Raw genomic sequence first — 20746 nt, forward strand, 5'->3', positions numbered from 1 at the left:
TGATCCCTACTGGGAAGACATAGTACAGTTTCACACGTATTACTTATTCTCATATTTTCATCTTTTTCAAAATTTAAAGGTATATTTTTTTACCTTATCAATAACTAAGAATATCTGTTATTATTATTATGGAACATTTCCCCAGCACCTATCAGTGGTATTGAGGGATAATCATAGAAGAGAATTCTGGGAAACAGGTCAAAGAACAATCTCTGATTTAAAGAATATCCACATGACATAATGACAGTGATTTTTAAAACATCTTCCAGTGTTTGGAAATGCCTTTGTGAAAGATGGACAAATTTGTATGGTGAGCTAGAAATCCATGTCAATTTATACAGGAAAAGTAATTTCATTTTCAGAACAGTAAAGGCAATCTGTCCTTTGAGTACTTGAGAGGAAGAAATTATCTACAGAAAACCCACACGAGCCCTGATCTGGCCAGAACACTGGATCCTGACACTGGTGCAGGGTTAGTTCCTGAGGAGAGACAACCCTGCAGTTGTGACCACATCATCTAGACCCTGATGATTTGCATGTAACAGAACATCCCACTGTTCTGAGGACTTCTTAATAGGCTGGTCACACTCTGTGCAGATGTCATTCCCAACCAGGACACAGCACAGACATGAGGGTTTCTGCTCATCTCCTGGGACTGCTGATGCTCTGGATCCCAGGTATGGTGGACAGAAGTGCTTATCTTAGTATAGTCAGTGCTTCCTGGCTTGTCAGGAACTCTATGAATTGACTTTTTATTTATTTATTTATTTTATTTTACAATACTATTCAGTTCTATATAACAGCCACAGATTCTCTTGTTCTCCCACTTCCTGCCTCCCTCCCCTTCCCCCCAGCCCACTCCCCATTCCCACCACCTCTAGATCAAGGTCACCCCTGAGGACTGAGATCGACCTGATAGACTCAGTCCAGGCAGGTCCAGTCCCCTCCTCCCAGATTGAGCCAAGCGTCCCTGCATAAGTCCCAGGTTTCAAACAGCTAACTCATACAGCGAGCCCAGGACCTGGTACGACTGCCTAGATGCCTCCCAAACAGATCAAGCCAATCAACTGTCTTACATATTCAGAGGGCCTGATCCAGTTGGGGGCCCTTCAGCCTTTGGTTCATAGTTCATGTGTTTCCATTCGTTTGGTTATTTGTTCCTGTGCTTTATCCAACCTTGGTTTCAACAATTCTCGCTCATATAAACCCTCCTCTTTCTCGCTAATTAGACTCCCAGCACTCCACCCGGGGCCTACCCGTGGATGTCTGCATCCAGATTCCTCAGTCCTTGGATGGGGTTTCTGGCACAACTATTAGGGGTGTTTGGCCATCCCATCACCAGAGTAGGTCAGTCCCGGCTGTCTCTTGACCATTGCCAGCAGTCTTTTGTGGGGGTATCTTTGTGGATTTCTGTGGGCCTCTTTAGCACTTTGTTTCTTCCTTTTCTCATGTGGTTTTTATTTACCATGGTCTCCTATTCCTTGTTCTCCCTCTCTGTTCTTGATCCAGGTAGGATCTCCCGCTCTCTTTCCCTCGGTCCTCGCTGTTCATTGCTCCCACTCATGTTGAGGCTGTTCATGTAGATCTCATCCATTTCTCTATCATTGGGTGATCCCCGTGTCTTTCTTGGGGTACTGTTTTCCAGGTAGCCTCACTGGTGATGTGAGTAGCAGTCCAGTCATCCTTGTTCCACATCTAGTATCCTCCTATGAGTGAGTACATACCATATTTGTCTTAATGAGTCTGGGTTACCCCACTAAGGATGATTTTTTCTAGATCCATCCATTTGCCTGCAAACCTCATGATGTCATTGTTTTTCTCTGCTGAGTAGTATTCCATTGTGTATATGTGCCAAAAATTTATTTATTCATTCTTCAGTTGAAGGGCATCTAGGTTGTTTCCAGGTTTTGGCTATTACAAACAATGCTGATATGAACATAGCTGAGCAAGTGCTCTTGTGATATGATTGAGCCTTTCTTGGGTATATGCCCAGGAGTGGTATAGCTGGATCTTGGGGGGAGATTGATTCCCAATTTTCTAAGAAAGCACCATATTGATTTCCAAAGTGGTTGTACAAGCTTGCATTCCCACCAGCAGTGGAGGAGAGTTCCCCTAGTTCCACATCCTCTCCAGTATAAAGTGTCCTCAGTGTTTTTGATCTTAGCCACTCTGACAGACATAAGGTTGTATCTCAGAGTTGTTTTGATTTGCATTTCCCTGATGATTAGGGATGTTGAGCAATTCCTTAAATGTCTTTCAGCCATTTGAGTTTCCTTTGTTGAGAATTCTCTGTTTAATTCTATAGCCCATTTCTTAATTGGACTGTTGGTCGTTTTGATGTCTAATTTCTTGAGTTCCTATATATTCTGTATATCAGTCCTCTGTCAGATGTGGGGTTGGTGAAGATCTTTTCCCATTCTGTAGGCTGTCGCTTTGCCTTGTTGACCATATCCTTTGCTCTACAAAAGCTTCTCAGTTTCAAGAAGTCCCTTTGATTGATTGTTTCTCTCAGTGCCTGTGTTACTGGTGTTATATTTAGGAAGTGAACTCCTATGCCAATGCGTTCAAGACTCCTTCTGACTTTGTCTTCTAGCAGGTTCAGAGTAGCTGGATTTATGTTGAGGTCCTTGATCCACTTGGACTTAAGTTTTGTGCACGGTGACAGATATGGATCTATTTGCAGCCTTCTACATGTTGATATCCAGTTATGCCAGCACCATTTGTTGAAGATGCTTTCTTTTTTCCATTGTACACTTTTGGCTTCTTTGTCAAAAATTATATGTTCATAGGTGTGTGGGTTAATGTCAGGGTCTTCAATTTTATTCCATTGTTCCACATGTCGGTTTTTATGCCAATACCAAGCTGTTTTTATTACTGTAGCTCTACAGTAGAGCTTAAAGTCAGGGATTGTGATGCCTCCAGAGGTTGTTTTATTGTACAGGATTCTTTTGGCTATCCTGGGTTTTTTGTTTTTCCATATGAAGTTGAGTATTATTCTTTCCAGGTCTGTGAAGAATTGTGTTGGTATTTTGATGGGGTTTGCATTGAATCTGTAGATTGCTTTTGGTAAAATTGCCATTTTTACTATGTTGGTCCTGCCTATCCATGAGCATGGGAGATCTTTCCATTTTCTGACATCTTCTTCAATTTCTTTTTTCAGGGACTTAAAGTTCTTGTCATATAGGTCCTTCACTTGCTTAGTTAGTGTTACCCCAAGGTATTTCATGTCTTTTGTAGCTATTGTAAAGGGTGATGTATCTCTGATTTCCTTCACTTCTTTGTCCATTGTATATAGGAGGGCTACAGATTTTTTTGAGTTGTTCTTGAATCCTGCTATATTGCTGAAGGTGTTTATAAGCTTTATCAGTTCCTGGGTGGAATCTTTGGGGTCACTCAAGTATACTATCATGTCATCTGCAAATAGGGAAAGCTTGACTTCTTTCTTTCCAATTTGTATCCCCCTTGATGTCCTCATGTTGTCTTGTTGCTCTGGCTAGAACTTCAAATACTATATTGAATAGGTATGGGGAGAGTGGACAGCCTTGCCTCATTCCTGATTTTAGTGGAATTGCTTTGAGTTTCTCTCCATTTAATTTGATGTTGGCTGTTGGCTTGCTGTAAAATGCCTTTATGTGTTTAGGTATGTTCCCTGTATTCCTGATCGCTCCAAGAATTTTTTCATGAAGGGGTGTTGGATTTTGTCAAATGCCTTTTCTGCATCTAGTGAGATGATCATGTGTTTTTTTTTCTTTGAGTTTGTTTATATGGTGTATTAAACTGACGGACTTTTGTATGTTGTACCACCCTTGCATCCCTGGGATGAAGCCGACTTGATCATGGTGGATAATTGTTCTGATGTGTTCTTGCTGTCTGTTTGCCAGTATTTTATTGAGTATTTTTGCATCAATGTTCATGAGGGAGATCGGTCTCTAGTTCTCTTTCTTTGTTGTATCCTTGTTTGGTTTGGAAATCAGGGTTATTGTAGCCTCATAGAAGGAGTTTGGTAATGTCCCTTCTGTTTCTATTATGTGGAACAATTTAGAGAGTATTGGTATTAACTCTTCTTTGAAGATCTGGTAGAATTCTGCGCTGAAACCATCTGGTCCTGGGCTTTTTTTGGTTGAGAGACTTTTAATGACTGCTTCTATTTCCTTAGGGGTTATTGGACTGTTTAAATAGTTTATCTGGTCTTCATTTAACTTAGGTATGTGGTACCTATCCAGAAAATTGTCCATTTCTTTTAGGTTTTCCAGTTTTGTGGAGTAGAGGTTTTTGAAATATGACCTGATAATTCTCTGGATTTCCTCAATGTCTTTTGTTATATCCCCCTTTTCATTTCTGATTTTGCTGATTTGGATTCTCTCTCTCTCTGTCTTTTGGTTAGTTTGGATAAGGGCTTGTCTATCTTGTTGATTTTCTCAAAGAACCAACTCTTTTTTTCATTAATTTTTTGTATTATTCTCTTAGTTTCTATTTTATTCATTTCACCTCTCACTTTGATAATTTCCTGGCATTTGTTCTTCCTGGGAGACTTTGCTTCTTCTTGTTCTAGAGCTTTCAGGTGTGCTGTTAAGTCACTAGTGTGAGATTTTTTCCAACTTTTTTTATGTGGGCATTTAGTGCTATGAATTTCCCTCTTGGAGCTCCCTTGTCCAAATGGGAACTCTGGGGCAGGATGGAAGCTCTTTCTGGATCGGAAACTGAGGCAGGATGGGAGCTTTTGTCCAGACAGGAAGTCAGTGGTAGGATGGGCACTCTTATCCTGAAGGGAAGTCCAGGGCAGGATGTGCGCTCTTGTCCAGAAGGGAAGTTCAGGTCAGGATGTGAGCTCTTTTCCAGAAGGGAAGTCCAGGGCTGGATGGGAGCCCTCTCTGGTCCAGAATGGAAGTCGGGGGCAGGATGGGAGCTGGGGGCTGGTCTCTAAGTCTCAGGAAGTGGCTAGGTTCTGGGGCAGATGGTCGTGGGGGCAGGGCGTGGATATTGCAGGGGCTGTCGGAGGCTAGTAGAAGGGGATCCTTCTCAGTGGGGCTTGAAGGGGACCTGCCTGGTGGCCAGAACCTGGGGCCAAGTTGGGCAGTTGTTCCCAGAAGTGCCTGGTGCCCAGGTATGGGGTCAGGGATGGGCCTGGATACTCACCTCTGGTCTAGAAGCTGAATTGACTTTTAAAGGCAGCATTATATATCCTTTGTTGTTGATTTTTTTCTTTCTCAATGTTAGGTTCCAAATGTGACATCCAGATGACCCAGTCTCCATCTCAGACTGCATCTCTAGGAGACACAGTCACTATCAGCTGTCAAGCCAGTCAGAGCATTAACAATGAATTAAACTGGTATCAGCAACAACCAGGGAAATCTCCTAAGCTCCTGATCTATGCTGCATCCAGTTTGTATCCTGGGGTCCCATCGAGGTTCAGTGGCAGTGGATATGGGAGAGATTTTACCCTCACCATCAGCAGTGTCAAGGCAGAAGACATTGCAACTTATTACTGTAAACAGGACTTCAATTACCCACCCATAGTGGAACGAATCATAACATAAATCACAGAGCAAAGCAGAAGTGAGAACCTGGGCTGCCTCAACTGCTCCTCCTGGTGCTTCTACCTGCTGAGATCATTATTCAGATGAAGTTGGTAGTGAAGTAACTTGAGTAGCTTTGGTATAAGACACTGTGAATGTTACTCCTCTTCCTAGGCTCTAGCAGCAAAGACACAACAAGGTACATTCTGATTTAGTAAAGATATTGTTCAGGACTCAGGAGACCTACATTTTGGTGTCAAAACCTGGCATAGACTTCCTTAGTGCCTGTGCTCTCCCCTTGTGGTCTGAGCCACACTAGGGCTCTATCTCTTATCTCCATTCCATCTGTAATGGACCCAACTTCTGGCTCAATGATTGCTCAGCATTCCATCCAACAGCGGCAATTAGATGAGTCCCCTCTTTGGTCAGTGTAAACATTTCCTTGGGTCTGAGGAAGTGGCTGTAGAGGGTCTGGCACCCCTCTAGTACTCTTGGAAGTGGAGGTACCCCCAGTCACAATCTTTAAGGCTATTGCTGGCCCACTTCACCTGACCACACTCCCCCACCCTTACAGCTACAATCAGGCAGTTTTAAGTTGTAGCATCCCTTCCTGTGTTCTCCTATATTCACACTAAAGTCTCCCTTTTCCAACCCTTGCCTCTGGATGAATGGTCCCCCCTCACCCCCACTAGAGTTCAGTTTTCTCACTTCTACAGAAGCCCTGGTACCAGGCACTCAAGTTTTCCACTAGCTTAGCCAGGCAAAGTTTGCTACACTGGACCCCCTTGAGTTGGGTAATGACCCTCTGAATGGCTTGGTCCCTGTTCAGTCCTCCTAAGTCCAGGGGATGCCCGTAACTATAGGCTGCAGTGACCTCTTCCATCACCACTCATTCATGGGAACTCTGTGCTCCATACCCTCCCATTCCCCATTGGGATGTGTCTTAGAAAATCTCAATCTGATTTGAAAGGCTCTAAACTTGTTCACCTTTGCAATAAAGTTTGGCCTCAATATCCCTTAGATAATCCATCTAAATGGCTGCATAATGGCACACTAGATCCCAATATTATTCAGGACCTTTACAACTACTGCGAGTGATCGGGGAAATGGAAAGAGAGCCTCCATGCTAAAGCTTTCTCTTATCTACATTCCAAGCCTTCTCTTTGTGCCTCCTATTCCCCCACCCAGCTCCTGCTGGCTATCAAGTCAGAACAGGATGAATCTATTTCCTTTGATCCAGCTCATGAGACTCTCATTTATAGACCAAAGTCCACAGCTCCCTCTCTTCTGGATGCTTCAGGTTTCCCTTTCTCCATCCTCAGTGACAGGTCATCCACCAGGTCATTCTCACTGGTACCCACTTTCAGCTCACTGACAGTCCCTAGTCCTCCTGCTACTCATTCTCACTCTCCCTTGGAACATCCTGTACCTCCCCAATCTAAACCAGCCCCAGTTTTCACTTTTTGAGAGGTTGCTGACATGGATGGTTTAGTCAGGGTAAATGTCCCCTTCTCATTATCTGAGCTCTCCCAAACAGAAAAAAAGATTAGGGTCCTATACTGACAATTCTTCCACTTTTATTAAAGAATTCCAGTGCATTACCCAATCCTATGACATTGCCTTTCATGATATTTATATGATCCTTACCAACAATCTCCTGCGGAAGAGTGTAGGTGAGACTGGGATCAGGCTAGGGCCCATGCAGACGAACTCCATTAAACAGATAACACCTACCCAGTTGGGGCCTAGGGTAGTCCTCAATCAGGAGCCTGAATGGGATTATAATACCGCAGGAGACATCCTAGCTAGGAACAGATTTATAACTTGCCTCCTAGCTGGTCTCCTCAGGGCTTGCCCTGAGGCAGCAAATTATGAAAAAGCCCAAGAGGTCATCCAGGAAAAAATGAAAACCCATCTCAATTCCTCAACTGCCTTACAAAGGCTCTCTTACATTATACCAAGCTGGATCCTGAGACCCCAGATGGAAAACATCTCCTTATGAAGCCAACCTTTGGATCACCCATTACTGTCCTTTCTTCTCACTACCTGTCACACCTTTTAACATAGAAGGGCCTTCAAACATTACCTCCCTCCCAAGTTCTCTCCCCTTAAGTAGCATTGGTAGAGGACACAACACTGACTTTTCAATCATGTCCCCCTCTTAACATTTCAAATCTTCTCCTCCAACTAGTCCTGGAATACTCCGATCACACTCATGCATTGAGACCCTAGAAGAATTATTACCTTATCCTATACCTACACAGGAAGGAACACTACCTCAGGCAACTTATACATGGTATACAAATGACAACTCCTTTCTATATGAAGGAGCATGCAAAGTAGGATATGCAATCATCTCAGACACCATAGTGTTCAAAACAAATCAGGATTCTCTGGAGAAACAGAACTGATGGAATAAATATATATGTGTGTGTATGTAATATGTTATACACATATATGGTGTGTGTGTGTGTGTGTGTGTGTGTGTGTGTGTGTGTGTGTGTGTGATTTTTAGAGTGGTCAAGTCTATGAGCTAGATGACAAGAAAGTTTAGATCTTGGGTGCAAAAGATATATGCTGGTCACTGGTGAGGTATCAATTACCCTGTTAGTATTTGTACTCATTATCAAACTCCCAAACATTGTGTAGGTAAAAAAACTAATCATTTTAAATTTTTTACTATTTCTTTGTGGTTATCTTTTGAAAATTTTGGAATGAAGCCCTCTCACGGTTTGGAACCCCCAAAATGTGACAATTACACTGTGTGTGTATTATTGTCAATGGTTCTTGATAGAGTTCACTTTCTCTGCCAGTGTAGGCAAGTGTTGCAACTCTGGAGGGAAAGATATTCTGACTGTTAAGGGAGTCAGGTGTCACCTTGAGATGCTAAGACAGCTTTGACAGCTGGAGTTGCAAGGAGACAGTTCAGCTTTGGAGGGAAAGGTACCCTGACTGTTCTGGAGACAGGCTATATCTGGTATGGTGGGGGTATGGTCTCCCCCAAGATATAGCAATTCTACTCCTTTCCTGGAGAGCCACTACAGCTGAGCTTTGCTCAGCCCCCACTTAAGAGAGCTTCCCAGTAGAGGTCTGCATCTTCTCTGGCTGAAGATGTTACTTTTTTTGCTTCAGTCTGCCAAAGTGGAAATCCCAGAAGAAATGTAGCAATCTCCTTCAGCTCTTGCTACTTTTTCTGCTCAACCTTGCTCAGTCCGCTAAGAGACATCTCAGCAAGGTTCTGTTCAGCTTCACCTTGCTCAGCCTCCCTAAGGGAACATCTCTGCAAGGTGCTTTCTGCTCAGTCTACTAGGGGATATCTTAGCAAGGTTCTTCTTCTCTGCACTGGCAAGAAAGATTTATTCGGGAAGGAGGTGTCCAGGAGAGTGGCTGCCTCTACCAGGGTCAGTAAGAACAGCTAACAACTGAACAGGCAGGATGGTTTATAAAGGATCTCTTGAAGACACAGTTTCTCCAGGGAGATTTTCTGTCTAGGGATTGGTTAGTTTTTTTCTGCTCAGAGATTGGTTAGTTCTGTTGGTTAGGGGCAGAAATGGCCCTGATTCCAGAGCCAAAATGTGTTTCTTTCACTGGCCTTTTTTAGCTTTTAAGCTCTAATTTTAAGGCCAGGGCATATTTCTTTCACTGACTCTGATTCTAGGGACAAAGTGTGTTTCTTTGGTACTGGTTTCAGAGTCAGGGCATGTTTCTTTGGCTCTGTGTTTAGGGATAAATTGTTTCTTTCTCTGGCTCAGGTCCCAGATCCAGGGTATGTTTCTTTCCCTGGTTCTGGGCTTCAGAGTCAGGGTAGGTTTCATTAGCTAGCCCCTTTCCCCCGCATTCCCCCTTTTTGTTTAGTTATATGCAACTGGAGGTGGGAAAGGGGGCAAAGTTATTGTTAGACTACTTCCTGTTGAATTGGGGCATCGAGGTTCTTGGGACAATCTTGATCTTCCTTCTCAAGATGTAACCAGGTTCTACAGACTTCTGGCTCTGTCACTAGAGGCTGATAATCCTATAATAGTAACTGGTTAATAGTCTGGTTAAAAATATTTTTGATCTGTTGTTGAAGAAATTTAGACAAGAGGTTTACAAGGCAGGGTGCAATTAGTAGGACCAAGAAAAGGAAGAAATGAGGGGATAAGAAGTGTGTGGGTAGCATTCAGTTCCATATCTGACTATTAGTGATACACTGTCTAGAGGTATCAAGCTGTATTTGGGTTTGAAGATACATTTGGAGTTGTTGGATCTTATCTTCCACTACACCTGATTGGTTGACATAAAAACATTTTTTCCCCAAGAAAGACAAAGACCACCTCTTTCTGCTGTTAGTAAATCTAATCCTCTCTGATTTTACAGTACTACAGTGGCCAGTGATTTTATTTGTCCCTGAAGGGTAAGGATAATCTGAGCTACCTGTTGCAAACTCTGGATGAATTTTGATGAAAGCTGATGGTAAATAGCTAGGGAAGTAGTCAGTCCCGTTGTTCCAGTGGCTACGCCTGCAGTTATGCCCAGGGATGCTAAAAGGGTATTACTTGAAGTGCTCATTTGTCATGATGTGCTGTTATAAACTTGGCAATGGGAATTGCAAGTGTTCTCCACTAGGTACTACCCCTAAATTAGGAAACAGGACTACCAGGGCATAAGTCTCAGACGACCTTGCAGGTGAATAGTGATAAACTTGAGTACCACAGAGAATAGAGACATTGTAAATATTTTTGGACACGGACTAGGTGATAGTACCAAGGGTAATGGTATTATTGCAGTCAGCAGAATCCAGAGTACCCACTAAGTGTTCCTGGGGAGTTAAAGTAGTCTGTAATGCTGAAGAGAGGAATGTGAGAGACAAAAGGGGCAGTAGTGACATTTGACTTGGAGCAATTAACAAGTGGTAAGGTGATAGATTCTAATAGGACAATGGGTGAGGCCACAAATGGTGGATGAGAGTTAGACCCTGGAGGGACACACAACCAGCATTCCCCAAAGCAGACAGCCTGAGCAGTAGTCAAGAGCTGATATGCAGTAGTTAGAGTCTGAAACAAGAGATGGTGTGACAGGGAGGTGGGATCAACATCATTAAAAAAGAGTGATATTAAGGATGTAAGAGGCTTTGCGGAGCTTTGGACCTTACTCTTTATAGAATGGACTTCTGTTAGAATCATTGAGTAGGGTCCCCATGTCCTCCTCAATGAGAGAATAGGTGATTTCCCATGGCTGCGGAGCATTTCTAGACCTCCTCCTAAGACCTCAGTGACTTTAGAAATCAAGGAAGAAAATATTGTCTTGTTTAGTCTTTCTGACCACATTAGAATAGATTTCAGGTATGGTTATTTAACATCCAGAAGATCAGTTACACCAGTCTGTTTCTTTTAACTATTGTTTAATATTTCAATAGCCAGATACTTCTAAATAAGCATTGAATGGACATATAGCTTAGCCAGTTTTTGTAATCATTGATCTTATATCTTAGAAATTTTAATATCACACACATTATTTCTAAGTTTCATCCTTTATGTACCTCAAATAACATACTCAGACCTTTCTAACTTACAAAAGCTTTCTAATATTTTTTATTCTGAAAACATCCTTCTTAATCTTTATATAAATCTTTCTTTACTAAAACAAATTCCATACATACATGCTTCTAATAATTTTTATTTTATAGTACCATGAGATATAGTACCATTAACAAATTAATTTATAATTGTTATCTATTTATTATTATTATTATCGTGAGATTTTTTCCCCTGGGTAGGGGAGCTAAGCAATGTCTATTCCCTCTTCATAAGGTCTCCATGGCAAATCAAAATTCAAATTCATTCAAGTTCTCTCTGGGGTACCAATGAATTTGTTGGACTTACTTACAGATAATTGGTAAGGTGTTACTGATGTGAGTGTGAGTGACCCAGAAGCAGTCCCACTGAAAAATCTTTATTCAGTATGTATGAGGACATTTTCTAGTTCCATTTACTTTTTGTGTTTTTATTTTTATTTATTTATTTGGTTTTTTGAGACAGGGTTTCTCTGTGTAGCTTTGTGCCTTTCCTAGAACTCACTTGGTAGCCCAGGCTGGCCTCGAACTCACAGAGATCTGCCTGCCTCTGCCTTCCGAGTGCTGGGATTAAAGGCATGCACCACCACTGCCCGGCTACTTTTTGTGTTTTTAAATTGGCTGGGATATCCAGTTCATCTCTTTTTATGAAGGAGTATTGATATTTAACAAGTGCTGCTTTGATTTTATTTTAAGACTGTACTGCCAAAGGTATGAGGATGGCAGTCATTTAACTTAGATGTTAGGACAGAAGCCATGTATTCTAAAAGATATACATGAGTATTTCTTTTTACATAGGTCTGGCTGTAATAATGATCCCGAAAAGCCTATTTCTTCATTTGTTTGTTTTTAAAGAAGCCATCAAGGATATCTTTAAAATTCTTAAAATGTATGTATGTATGTATATGTATATGTATATGTATATGTATATATATATATGTGTGTGTGTGTGTGTGTGTGTGTGTGTGTACATTCATTTATAAATAAAACATTTAAAGACACAGATGTAATTTATTCATTTGTAAAGGGAGGGCACTTATCCAACAGGAAATACATATATCCAGTAGGAACAATCATCTCTTGCAGGTAATGTATACACTCAAATAACAGGGACTATGTTGTAGAACCAGGATTAGGATAATGATAAAAGGGATCATATTTGTACCAGAACTGTAGGTTATGTATGTCTTGTCTTTAAAAACAGATTTAGAAATTTTTAATTTAAAACTCATGTCAATTCTTCTAAAGGAAGTTTTGGGACCATTATCAATTATTATATCTTGTAACATAACTCGGGGACTACTTGTTATTTCTTAGATATTGTAGTGAAACTCAGGTATTATTTGTTAGTTTTTGCAGCACCACGTAGAGTTAAAAAAAAAAACCCAAAAATCAATCAATAAACACATAAATGTTTTTGAAAGTTACTCTACATGGTACACCATCTTATTCAAAACTGAGCACGTTCTTGCTATAGATTGTGATTTTATCAAAGCACACAAATTGTTAGAAGTTAGATGGTTAGTGGGTGCTGGAAATGGGATGTGAATGCAGATATGTCTGGCTTCATACAGTTTCTTTGCTTGGGGACACATTTCTCCACTATGTGACTCAAGCCTATGGAATGCTAGAAAAGACAAAAACAGATTTAGGTGAAAGTCAAAATTTCTTGTTTTGTTTGCCACATAACACAATCTGAATCTGTCTTTGGGTCAATCTATAAAACATGAATCTCTTGTTTCTTCCCAAACTGGAATTGAAGCAAGTTTAGAAATGAGAGTAATGCATACCTGACATTGCCCTAGTATGGCTGCTTTCTTTCATTTAAATATCTGATTCTTGACTCCTCATATTAGGAGATCCTATAAACATAATGTGGCTGAAATAGGAAAAATAAGGGAAGAAATGGGGGATGAGGTGGACAGAGAAGGAATGATTATGGGAGAACTTGTGGGTGCATGAATAAATATGATCAAAAGGCACTGTATGAAATTCTCAGAGTCAATAATTAAAAAAAAACATTGGTCTTCTGCAGAATACTAATATTGAGATTCTTACCTACCTAAATCATAAATGTAATGGAAGTAATTAATTCAAGACTTACCCATCAGGTCTACAGTGTGTACCAGGCTCATGTACAGAATCTTCTCTCAGGTGATGATGCTTTTAATATCTGTGGGATCTGAAGGAAGATGATTGAGTTGGAAGGTGTGTCACTCAGGGCATCCCTGCAAGGGTTTATATTGTTCTCACTCTCTAGTTCACTCACTCTCTTGCCTCTTGTCTAAGGTGTTAAGTTTTGTACAACTAGAGTTACTGCCACATGGTGCTTGTGTTGCAGAAATGGAGAATGCAACAATTATGGGGTCCTGAAGGCCTCCTTCAAGATATCATGGTAGTGACATGGAGGCCAGACAGAATCTTGTATCTTTGAAATCCCTGAAGGTAGTTTCTGAAGGCAAATGATAGGTTTCTGAGGATGAAGCAAAGGATACAACAGATTCTGTAGGAAGAAAGACATGCCAAGAACATAGAATGATTTTTGATGAAAACTCCAGGTAGATTATGAAGCCAGCCCAAGACAGTAATTGTGTGGTCAGAAAGGACAAACTCATATATTTAGTACTTCCCAAACTTGTCTGAGTGCATGTCAACCACTATGTGCTCTGAATGCTAGACATGATGCCATAGGATTTAATACTTAAGCTTTGTGGTTATGGTCTTGCTGTCCTTCAGTTCTTGTTTGGGACTTTTCTTATATGTTCTTTTAGAAATGAGAATGTTCACCCTTTTCCATTGTCTTTTGGAAGGGTATAGCTGCCTTTCTGCTTTCTCTTCTTTCTTTCCTTTTTGAGACATGAAGCAAGATTCACACAGTTTATCCTTGTCAGTAAGTGTCAGGAATTCCATGATTACAGACATTTCTATTTTCGCAGATTTTTATATCATCTTACACATAAAACCATGTGGAGTTTCACAGGTGGTTTTTGACATCACTTTTACAAAATGCAAAAGCGGTAAGAACTGAGAGAGTCATAAATTGTCTCAATATATTTTGCATTTTAAGACAAGCATGAACATTTGAAGGCAGAATGTTATAGTTTGAGTCTATAGTGTTCTCTCAAATGCCTGAGTTGAAAACTTCATTGCTATCTGATTGTATTACTAGGAAGTGGAAGAAACCAAGAGATTACAACTAGTTAGGAGAAGAAAATAACTACAGATTTCTTCTGAAGAACAGGTTATTTCCCCCTACCTAGCATTTGTCCTATAATCTCTTACCACCACTATAGATCTCTTTCCTTCTTTCATTGTTTTTGAACAAAGATGCTCTATTTCACATAGCATTTATTACCATGTTATGTCTCATGCCAGGCCCAGAAAGAATACATTGGTGTCATAATATGTGGGCACCTGGGATTCCGTGATAAAAAGAAACATGTCCTCCTCTAAATTTATATTTCATGTTTTTTCTTAGTTATTCATGGCTGGCAAAAGATTTTATATCCAAGATTACTTTGGGAACTCTCTTATTAAAGTAAAGCCGTTATCTCTTGTCATAATGACACCAACTGATAAGAATTCTAGAAATGTTGGAGTATTAAAGAAAGCCACATATACAGAGAAGTCAAAGACAGTGTTTTTCTATTAGTTTTCTGTGGATAAATGTCAGTAGCTTTAGAACTGATTTGGAAAACAATTTCCTTACAGTTCTGGAGGTCAACAGTCTCCAAAATTTAGCTCAAGGATAAGGAGAATTGTGGGTGTCCTGAAGACTCCAGGGCATATAATCTAATGCTACCATTTTACATCCAAAAAATCATCACATTCCCTGAACAATGGTACTAGCTCCCACAATTCTGCTATTTTTTTCCTTTGCAGCAACCACTCTGTATAGCTCAACCTCCTCTATTCCTACTAGAAAAGCACTTGTGATTATATTGATCATACCCATATATTTCTGGATGTCCATACCATCTCATAACCATAACCTAATCACACCTGAAAAGTCATTTTGACATGCAACTTTCAATTTCTAAGTTCTAGAAACTAAACTTGGATGGTTATGGGAAAGTTCACTGAGATCCATTATCCCACAACCAATAACTAGTATCCTCTCTTTAAATCCATACCTTTTTGAAATATGAGAAAAAAAACCCCAAAAGTCCTTTTCATAGACATACTGTGGTCTATAATAGTGGAGATTAGTACAGCATTTTCTTTCTTGCATACAGCATCCACTGATCAAATCCAACCTCTCTGTCCCCTCAACTACCCACTTTGATCTTTAATGATCACAATTCTACTTGGGATCAATGTTTTCTTTTTCATCTACACATGTTGCTTATTTTTTTGAATCTAGCTTGTAATATATAATAGTACATTATATAATATCCTACAGTTCCATCCATTTTGCTGAAAATGATGGGATTTCATTCTTCTTTTTGGCTGTATAACAGTCTATGGTGCATATTTTTATTCATTGATCTGTTGACAGGCAAATACGCTGATTTCATCTTAGTTTTTGTGAACAGTACAATAATAGATATGGCTATTTTCAGGTTAAAAAAAAGCAACAGAGGAGGAAGACACCCAGATCTCAAGGTATACAGGTATTCCTGAGAAGTTACTGGATTGTTTTTAGAAGGCAGCTATGCTCACTAGAAGCATTTATGACTTACTCCACTCCAAGGACACTTGGTAAAGGGAAGTTAAATGTTTCTGGCATTCCCATTATGTTTGCACATATCATTAAAGGTGGTGTGGTAAGAATTCAGATCCCAGATGCCTTGCAAAATAAATTCTGATTTGCTTGTTGTGTTAGGTTCAGAGGAACTGTCATCCTTCTGTTACCATCCACTGAAGTGTCCCGAGTGAAGCTTCCTCCAGATCCTGGGGCTATCCTGTGAGAAGAAGGCAGAACTATCTTCCAGACCTCAAAGGTCAAAGAAAGGCAGGGGTACAGCTGGTAGATATCAGCAGAAAGAGAGTGAAGAGACAAAGACACCAGCATTCCTATTAATCCACCAAAAGCTGCTGTGTGGTACTCCCGATGGGGAGGGTGTCCTATATTCTGAAGATGCTGCTTTAATACTGGGTGTTTGTTCACACCCATAACTCAAGACCAGTGACAAAAAATCAGCAGGGTTAGGCTCAGGCTGCAAAAGTGTCTATCCTTTTATAGCTTTTTTTTCTAAAAGACCCTTGAGATTCTCAGGCTCCAGGACAAGGTTATTGAAGACTGAATAGGTTCTACTTCTTCAGATGACAAATAAGGCTGGATGGCCCAGGCAAAGACACAGGTGTGGCATTCGTGTGTTGTTCAAATATGTGTGTTATAAGAATACACCAACATTACTGCATCTTTGCTTGTTTGCAGACTGAGACACACACGAAGAGAGTGAGGCTGCTGACTAAATCAGTATAACGTCTCCATTTACTGCTCAAGAGTGAAAAGTGAAAATGGCATTTGTAACACTCAGCAGAGTCATGTGTTGTGCAGCAGTGTCTTCTGTTATTGCATTCAAGGCTGTCATCACAAGTCACTCCTTTAGCTAAGGAGTTGTGGAAAATAGTAGCAAAGGGTCGAAAAGAGCAAATGTGGAATATCCCAAATGGAGAAAAGTGTGTAACCAATTCAGTCTGTTAGCATGAAAGGACCTGCATTTTCATGTGGCATCAGGACATCAAGTGACACTCCTTTTGGTATCAAGGTGTTATATGTGCACCTATTGTGTAATTCCACTACTTGCACCATAGCGAGCATAGTTAAAGCTATAAGCTCTTAGTTTCAATACATTAAAATGGCCTTGAGAAATTATCCTTTTATTTTATCAAAATGACTCCTCCAAACTCACAAACATGTGCCAAGGAAAACACATAGTATTTTTTAACCAATCAGAATTATTTGAGTTAGTTAAAGCAATTTAATAGTCCCTTGTCTGCTGTGTACTACCTTAAAGCAGAATATTTGTCTATAATATTCCAATTAATCTTAGAAATTTATTATTAATAATAGAGCATATACACATTAGAAATGTCCTGTACAATTTTAAAATTGAAAAAAAAAAGTGTGTTCTTTGCAGACATGTGTGCAGTCTAACTTTGGGCTAGAGCACAAGTGTCAGAGAAAGGGGAAGGCTGTCTAACCATGATCCTCTGCTGTGTCTTGACATTCCAGCAGTGTGTCCTGATGCTCTCAGCTGTCTGCAGCACTCTATATATAATTCTAATGGCTCATATGTTCTCTGGTCTGCTCACAGAAACCAAATAATATTGAACCACACTCCTGTTACTTTAATCCCACCACATGAAGTGGAATACAGATTTGTCTATATGATATTGTATAGGTTGTAAGGGTTGTCTTAAACATGATCTCATAATTGATTTTAATGAAGAATTATTATTCCAGAGCATAGTTTTAGAAACAACACAAACATGGTGGTGGTGGCACATGCTTTTAATCCCAGGTAGGAAGATCTCTGTGAGTTCAAGTCTAGCCTGGTCTACAGAGAGAATTCCAGGACAGCTAAGGCTACACAGAGAAACCCTGTCTCAATAACCCCTCCAAAAAAAGAACAACAATAAAAGAACAGTGATCTATACTCTATTCTTTATATTTAATTTCAGTTTAGAAATCTTGTGTGGGTAAGATCTATTACTTGTCTCTTTTTGATGTCCCTTCTCTGTTGTATATTTTCTCAAAGAAGTATATTTGTCTATATTATCCCAACGTATCTTTGAAATATATTATTCAAAATAGAGCTTATATACATTAGAAATGTCATGTATAATTTTAAAATTGAAAAAGAAGCTTCTGATCTGATCTAATCTTCAGCATTTGGGGACACAGTGTTCAGTTGCTGAGATGAGCAATCTTGCAGCTGTGCCCATCCTAACTGGTTCCCAGTGATTTGCATGCACTCACTGCATAGCCTTGAGGACTTCTTCATATACCAGTCACACCCTGTACAGTTGTCACTGCAGTCAGGACTCAGCATGGACATGAGAGCCCCTGCTCAGCTCCTTGGGCTCCTGCTGCTCTGGCTTCCAAGTAAAAAAGGGACTAAAGTGCGAATTTTACTGTCACACTGTGATTAGTGTTGACTGGCATTTGGGCGAGGTCCTTTTGTATAATGATTTACTATGTGGTTATTTATTATGTCTCCACTTCTAGGTGCCAGATGTGACATCCAGATGACCCAGTCTCCATCCTCCCTGTCTGCATCTCTGAGAGACAGAGTCACCATCACTTGCCGGGCCAGTCAGGGCATTAGCAGTAATTTAATCTGGTTACATCAGAAACTGGGAAAACCTCCTAAGCGCCTGATTTACCGTGCATCCAACTTAGCAGATGGGGTCTCATCGAGGTTCAGTGGCAGAGGGTCTGGGACAGATTATTTTCTCAGCATCAGCAGCCTGGAGTCTGAAGATATGGCAACTTATTACTGTCTACAGGATGCTCAGTTTCCTCCCACAGTGATACAAGTCATAACATAAACCTCCAGGGAAGCAGAAGTGAGAGGCTGAGCTGCCCCAGCTGCTCCTCCTCATGAGTCACTCACTGGAACTGTTTCTCAGATGTCACAGGATTTTTAGCAAAGTTCACGGAGAGTCATTGTGTTGATAAAAGAGGCTAAACACCCCTCTCTGTACATTAACTATTATTCTTCCCCTTCATCTCCAGCACTACAGAGTACCAATGCCTTTTCGGCCTTAATAGAGGACATAGCCATTCCCTGTGAGGATTCTGCATTGTATCCTTAGCTATATCCCCAATATAGAACAGTAGAAACAACTGTGAACATTTCAGAACACATTGAAATACAGAAAATTAGTTTCTAAGTGCCAGTATTTAAAGGGCAGAGAAATCTTACTGAGAGAAGCTGACAGCAGAAAGGATGTCTGGATTTCTTATAAAAGCTAGTGCATAAGTGTCAGAGAAAGGGGAAGTCTGTCTAACCATGATCCTCTGCTGTGTCTTGACATTCCAGCAGTGTGTCCTGATGCTCTCAGCTGTCTGCAGCACTCTATATATAATTCTAATGCCTCATATGTTCTTTGGTCTGCTCACAGAAACCAAATAATATTGAACCACACTCCTGTTACTTTAATCCCACCACATGAAGTGGAAACAGATTTGTCTATATGATATTGTATAGGTTGTAAGGGTTGTCTTAAACATGATCTCATAATTGATTTTAATGAAGAATTATTATTCCAGAGCATAGTTTTAGAAACAACACAAACATGGTGGTGGTGGCACATGCTTTTAATCCCAGCACTTGGGAGGCCCAGGTAGGAAGATCTCTGTGAGTTCAAGTCTAGCCTGGTCTACAGAGAGAATTCCAGGACAGCTAAGGCTACACAGAGAAACCCTGTCTCAATAACCCCTCCAAAAAAAAGAACAACAATAAAAGAACAGTGATCTATACTCTATTCTTTATATTTAATTTCAGTTTAGAAATCCTGTGTGGGTAAGATCTATTACTTGTCTCTTTTTGATGTTCCATTCATCTACCCACCTACCTGCACATCTACAGTACATACAACTTAATTACTACAGTTTTATACAAATCTGAACAATCGAGAACAGAACAATCAAATCAGAGGATATGATAACACTTTTATAGGCTTCAGATTTTCTTAGTTATGCTGTCTGATTTTCTACATAAATTCTATACTGAGTTAATCAGCCTTAGAAACCCATTCAGCAATATTAGTTACTGAATGTTGAGTTTGTTGCCAAGTGGAGAAAATATACATTTAAAAGTGCTTCATGGAGATGGAAAGAACACCCAGTATTTAAAAGTACTTGTTGCTCTTGAAGAGGACCTGGGTTTGATTCTCAGCACCCACATGGTGACCCACAGTTATCTTTGACTCCAGTTCCAGGGGATCCAGAACCCTCTTCTGGCCTCTGAGGGCATTAGACATGCACATAATTTTCTTATACATGCAGGGAAAATATTCTTACATATAAAAACATATTTTTAGAGTGGTTCTTATTATGAACACAGACATATTACCTATTCATGTATATGACCTTCAATGTACAAGGGCAACTCTGCTATCTTTGGTGTATGTAGAGATTTTATTGTGATTACTCCTAAATATTTATGTTGATGTTTCTTCTTTATGAATTTGTGTACTGATCTATTAGCAAATAATTTATTTCTTCCATTGCTGATTCCTTACTACATTTTGTACATTCTGCTATTGGTTTAAATACAAGTGGTGACAGCAGCCTTTTTTTTGTAATCTGAGGTATAAAATACCCAATCTTTTTTTTAAACTGGGTATTATATTTGCCTGAGCTTTATAGACAGCATATGACAGTAAGATAATTGTGCCACTGTGCTTTGCTTCCTTCGAGATTTATCATAATTATCTACTGACTTGCATAGAAATGATTTTTAAAACAATGTAGAGATAATTGTACAATTCGTCTTAATTGTCAGAAGGATGAACTATGTGGTATAGTGTATAATATTAATATGGCCTTTTTCTTGTGAAATCCATTCAACCAGGTCATGATGCATTCCATGGAAACAAGGTGGTGAAGGTGGAGAATCAGAAGGGAAACAAGAGGAGCAGAAGCATGAGGAAGAGATACGAAAATTAAATTTAATTTATTCGTTTCCTCTATATCCCTGTCTCACTTTACACATCAGTCAAA

General features: G+C 40.0%; 2 gene segments (V, D, J or C); both read left to right on the forward strand.

Moving 5' to 3' along the window:
* Positions 1-628: 628 nt before the first annotated feature.
* Positions 629-5537, forward strand: LOC114686296. The segment is given in 2 exon segments: positions 629-677; positions 5218-5537. Coding segments are annotated over 2 exon segments (369 nt in total).
* Positions 5538-18017: 12480 nt separating this feature from the next.
* On the forward strand, positions 18018-18567 carry LOC114686309. The segment is given in 2 exon segments: positions 18018-18121; positions 18245-18567. Coding segments are annotated over 2 exon segments (378 nt in total).
* The last annotated feature ends 2179 nt before the right edge of the window (positions 18568-20746 follow it).

The sequence above is a fragment of the Peromyscus leucopus genome, chromosome 3, assembly GCF_004664715.2.
Source record: "Peromyscus leucopus breed LL Stock chromosome 3, UCI_PerLeu_2.1, whole genome shotgun sequence".
In the NCBI taxonomy this organism is placed as follows: domain Eukaryota; kingdom Metazoa; phylum Chordata; class Mammalia; order Rodentia; family Cricetidae; genus Peromyscus; species Peromyscus leucopus.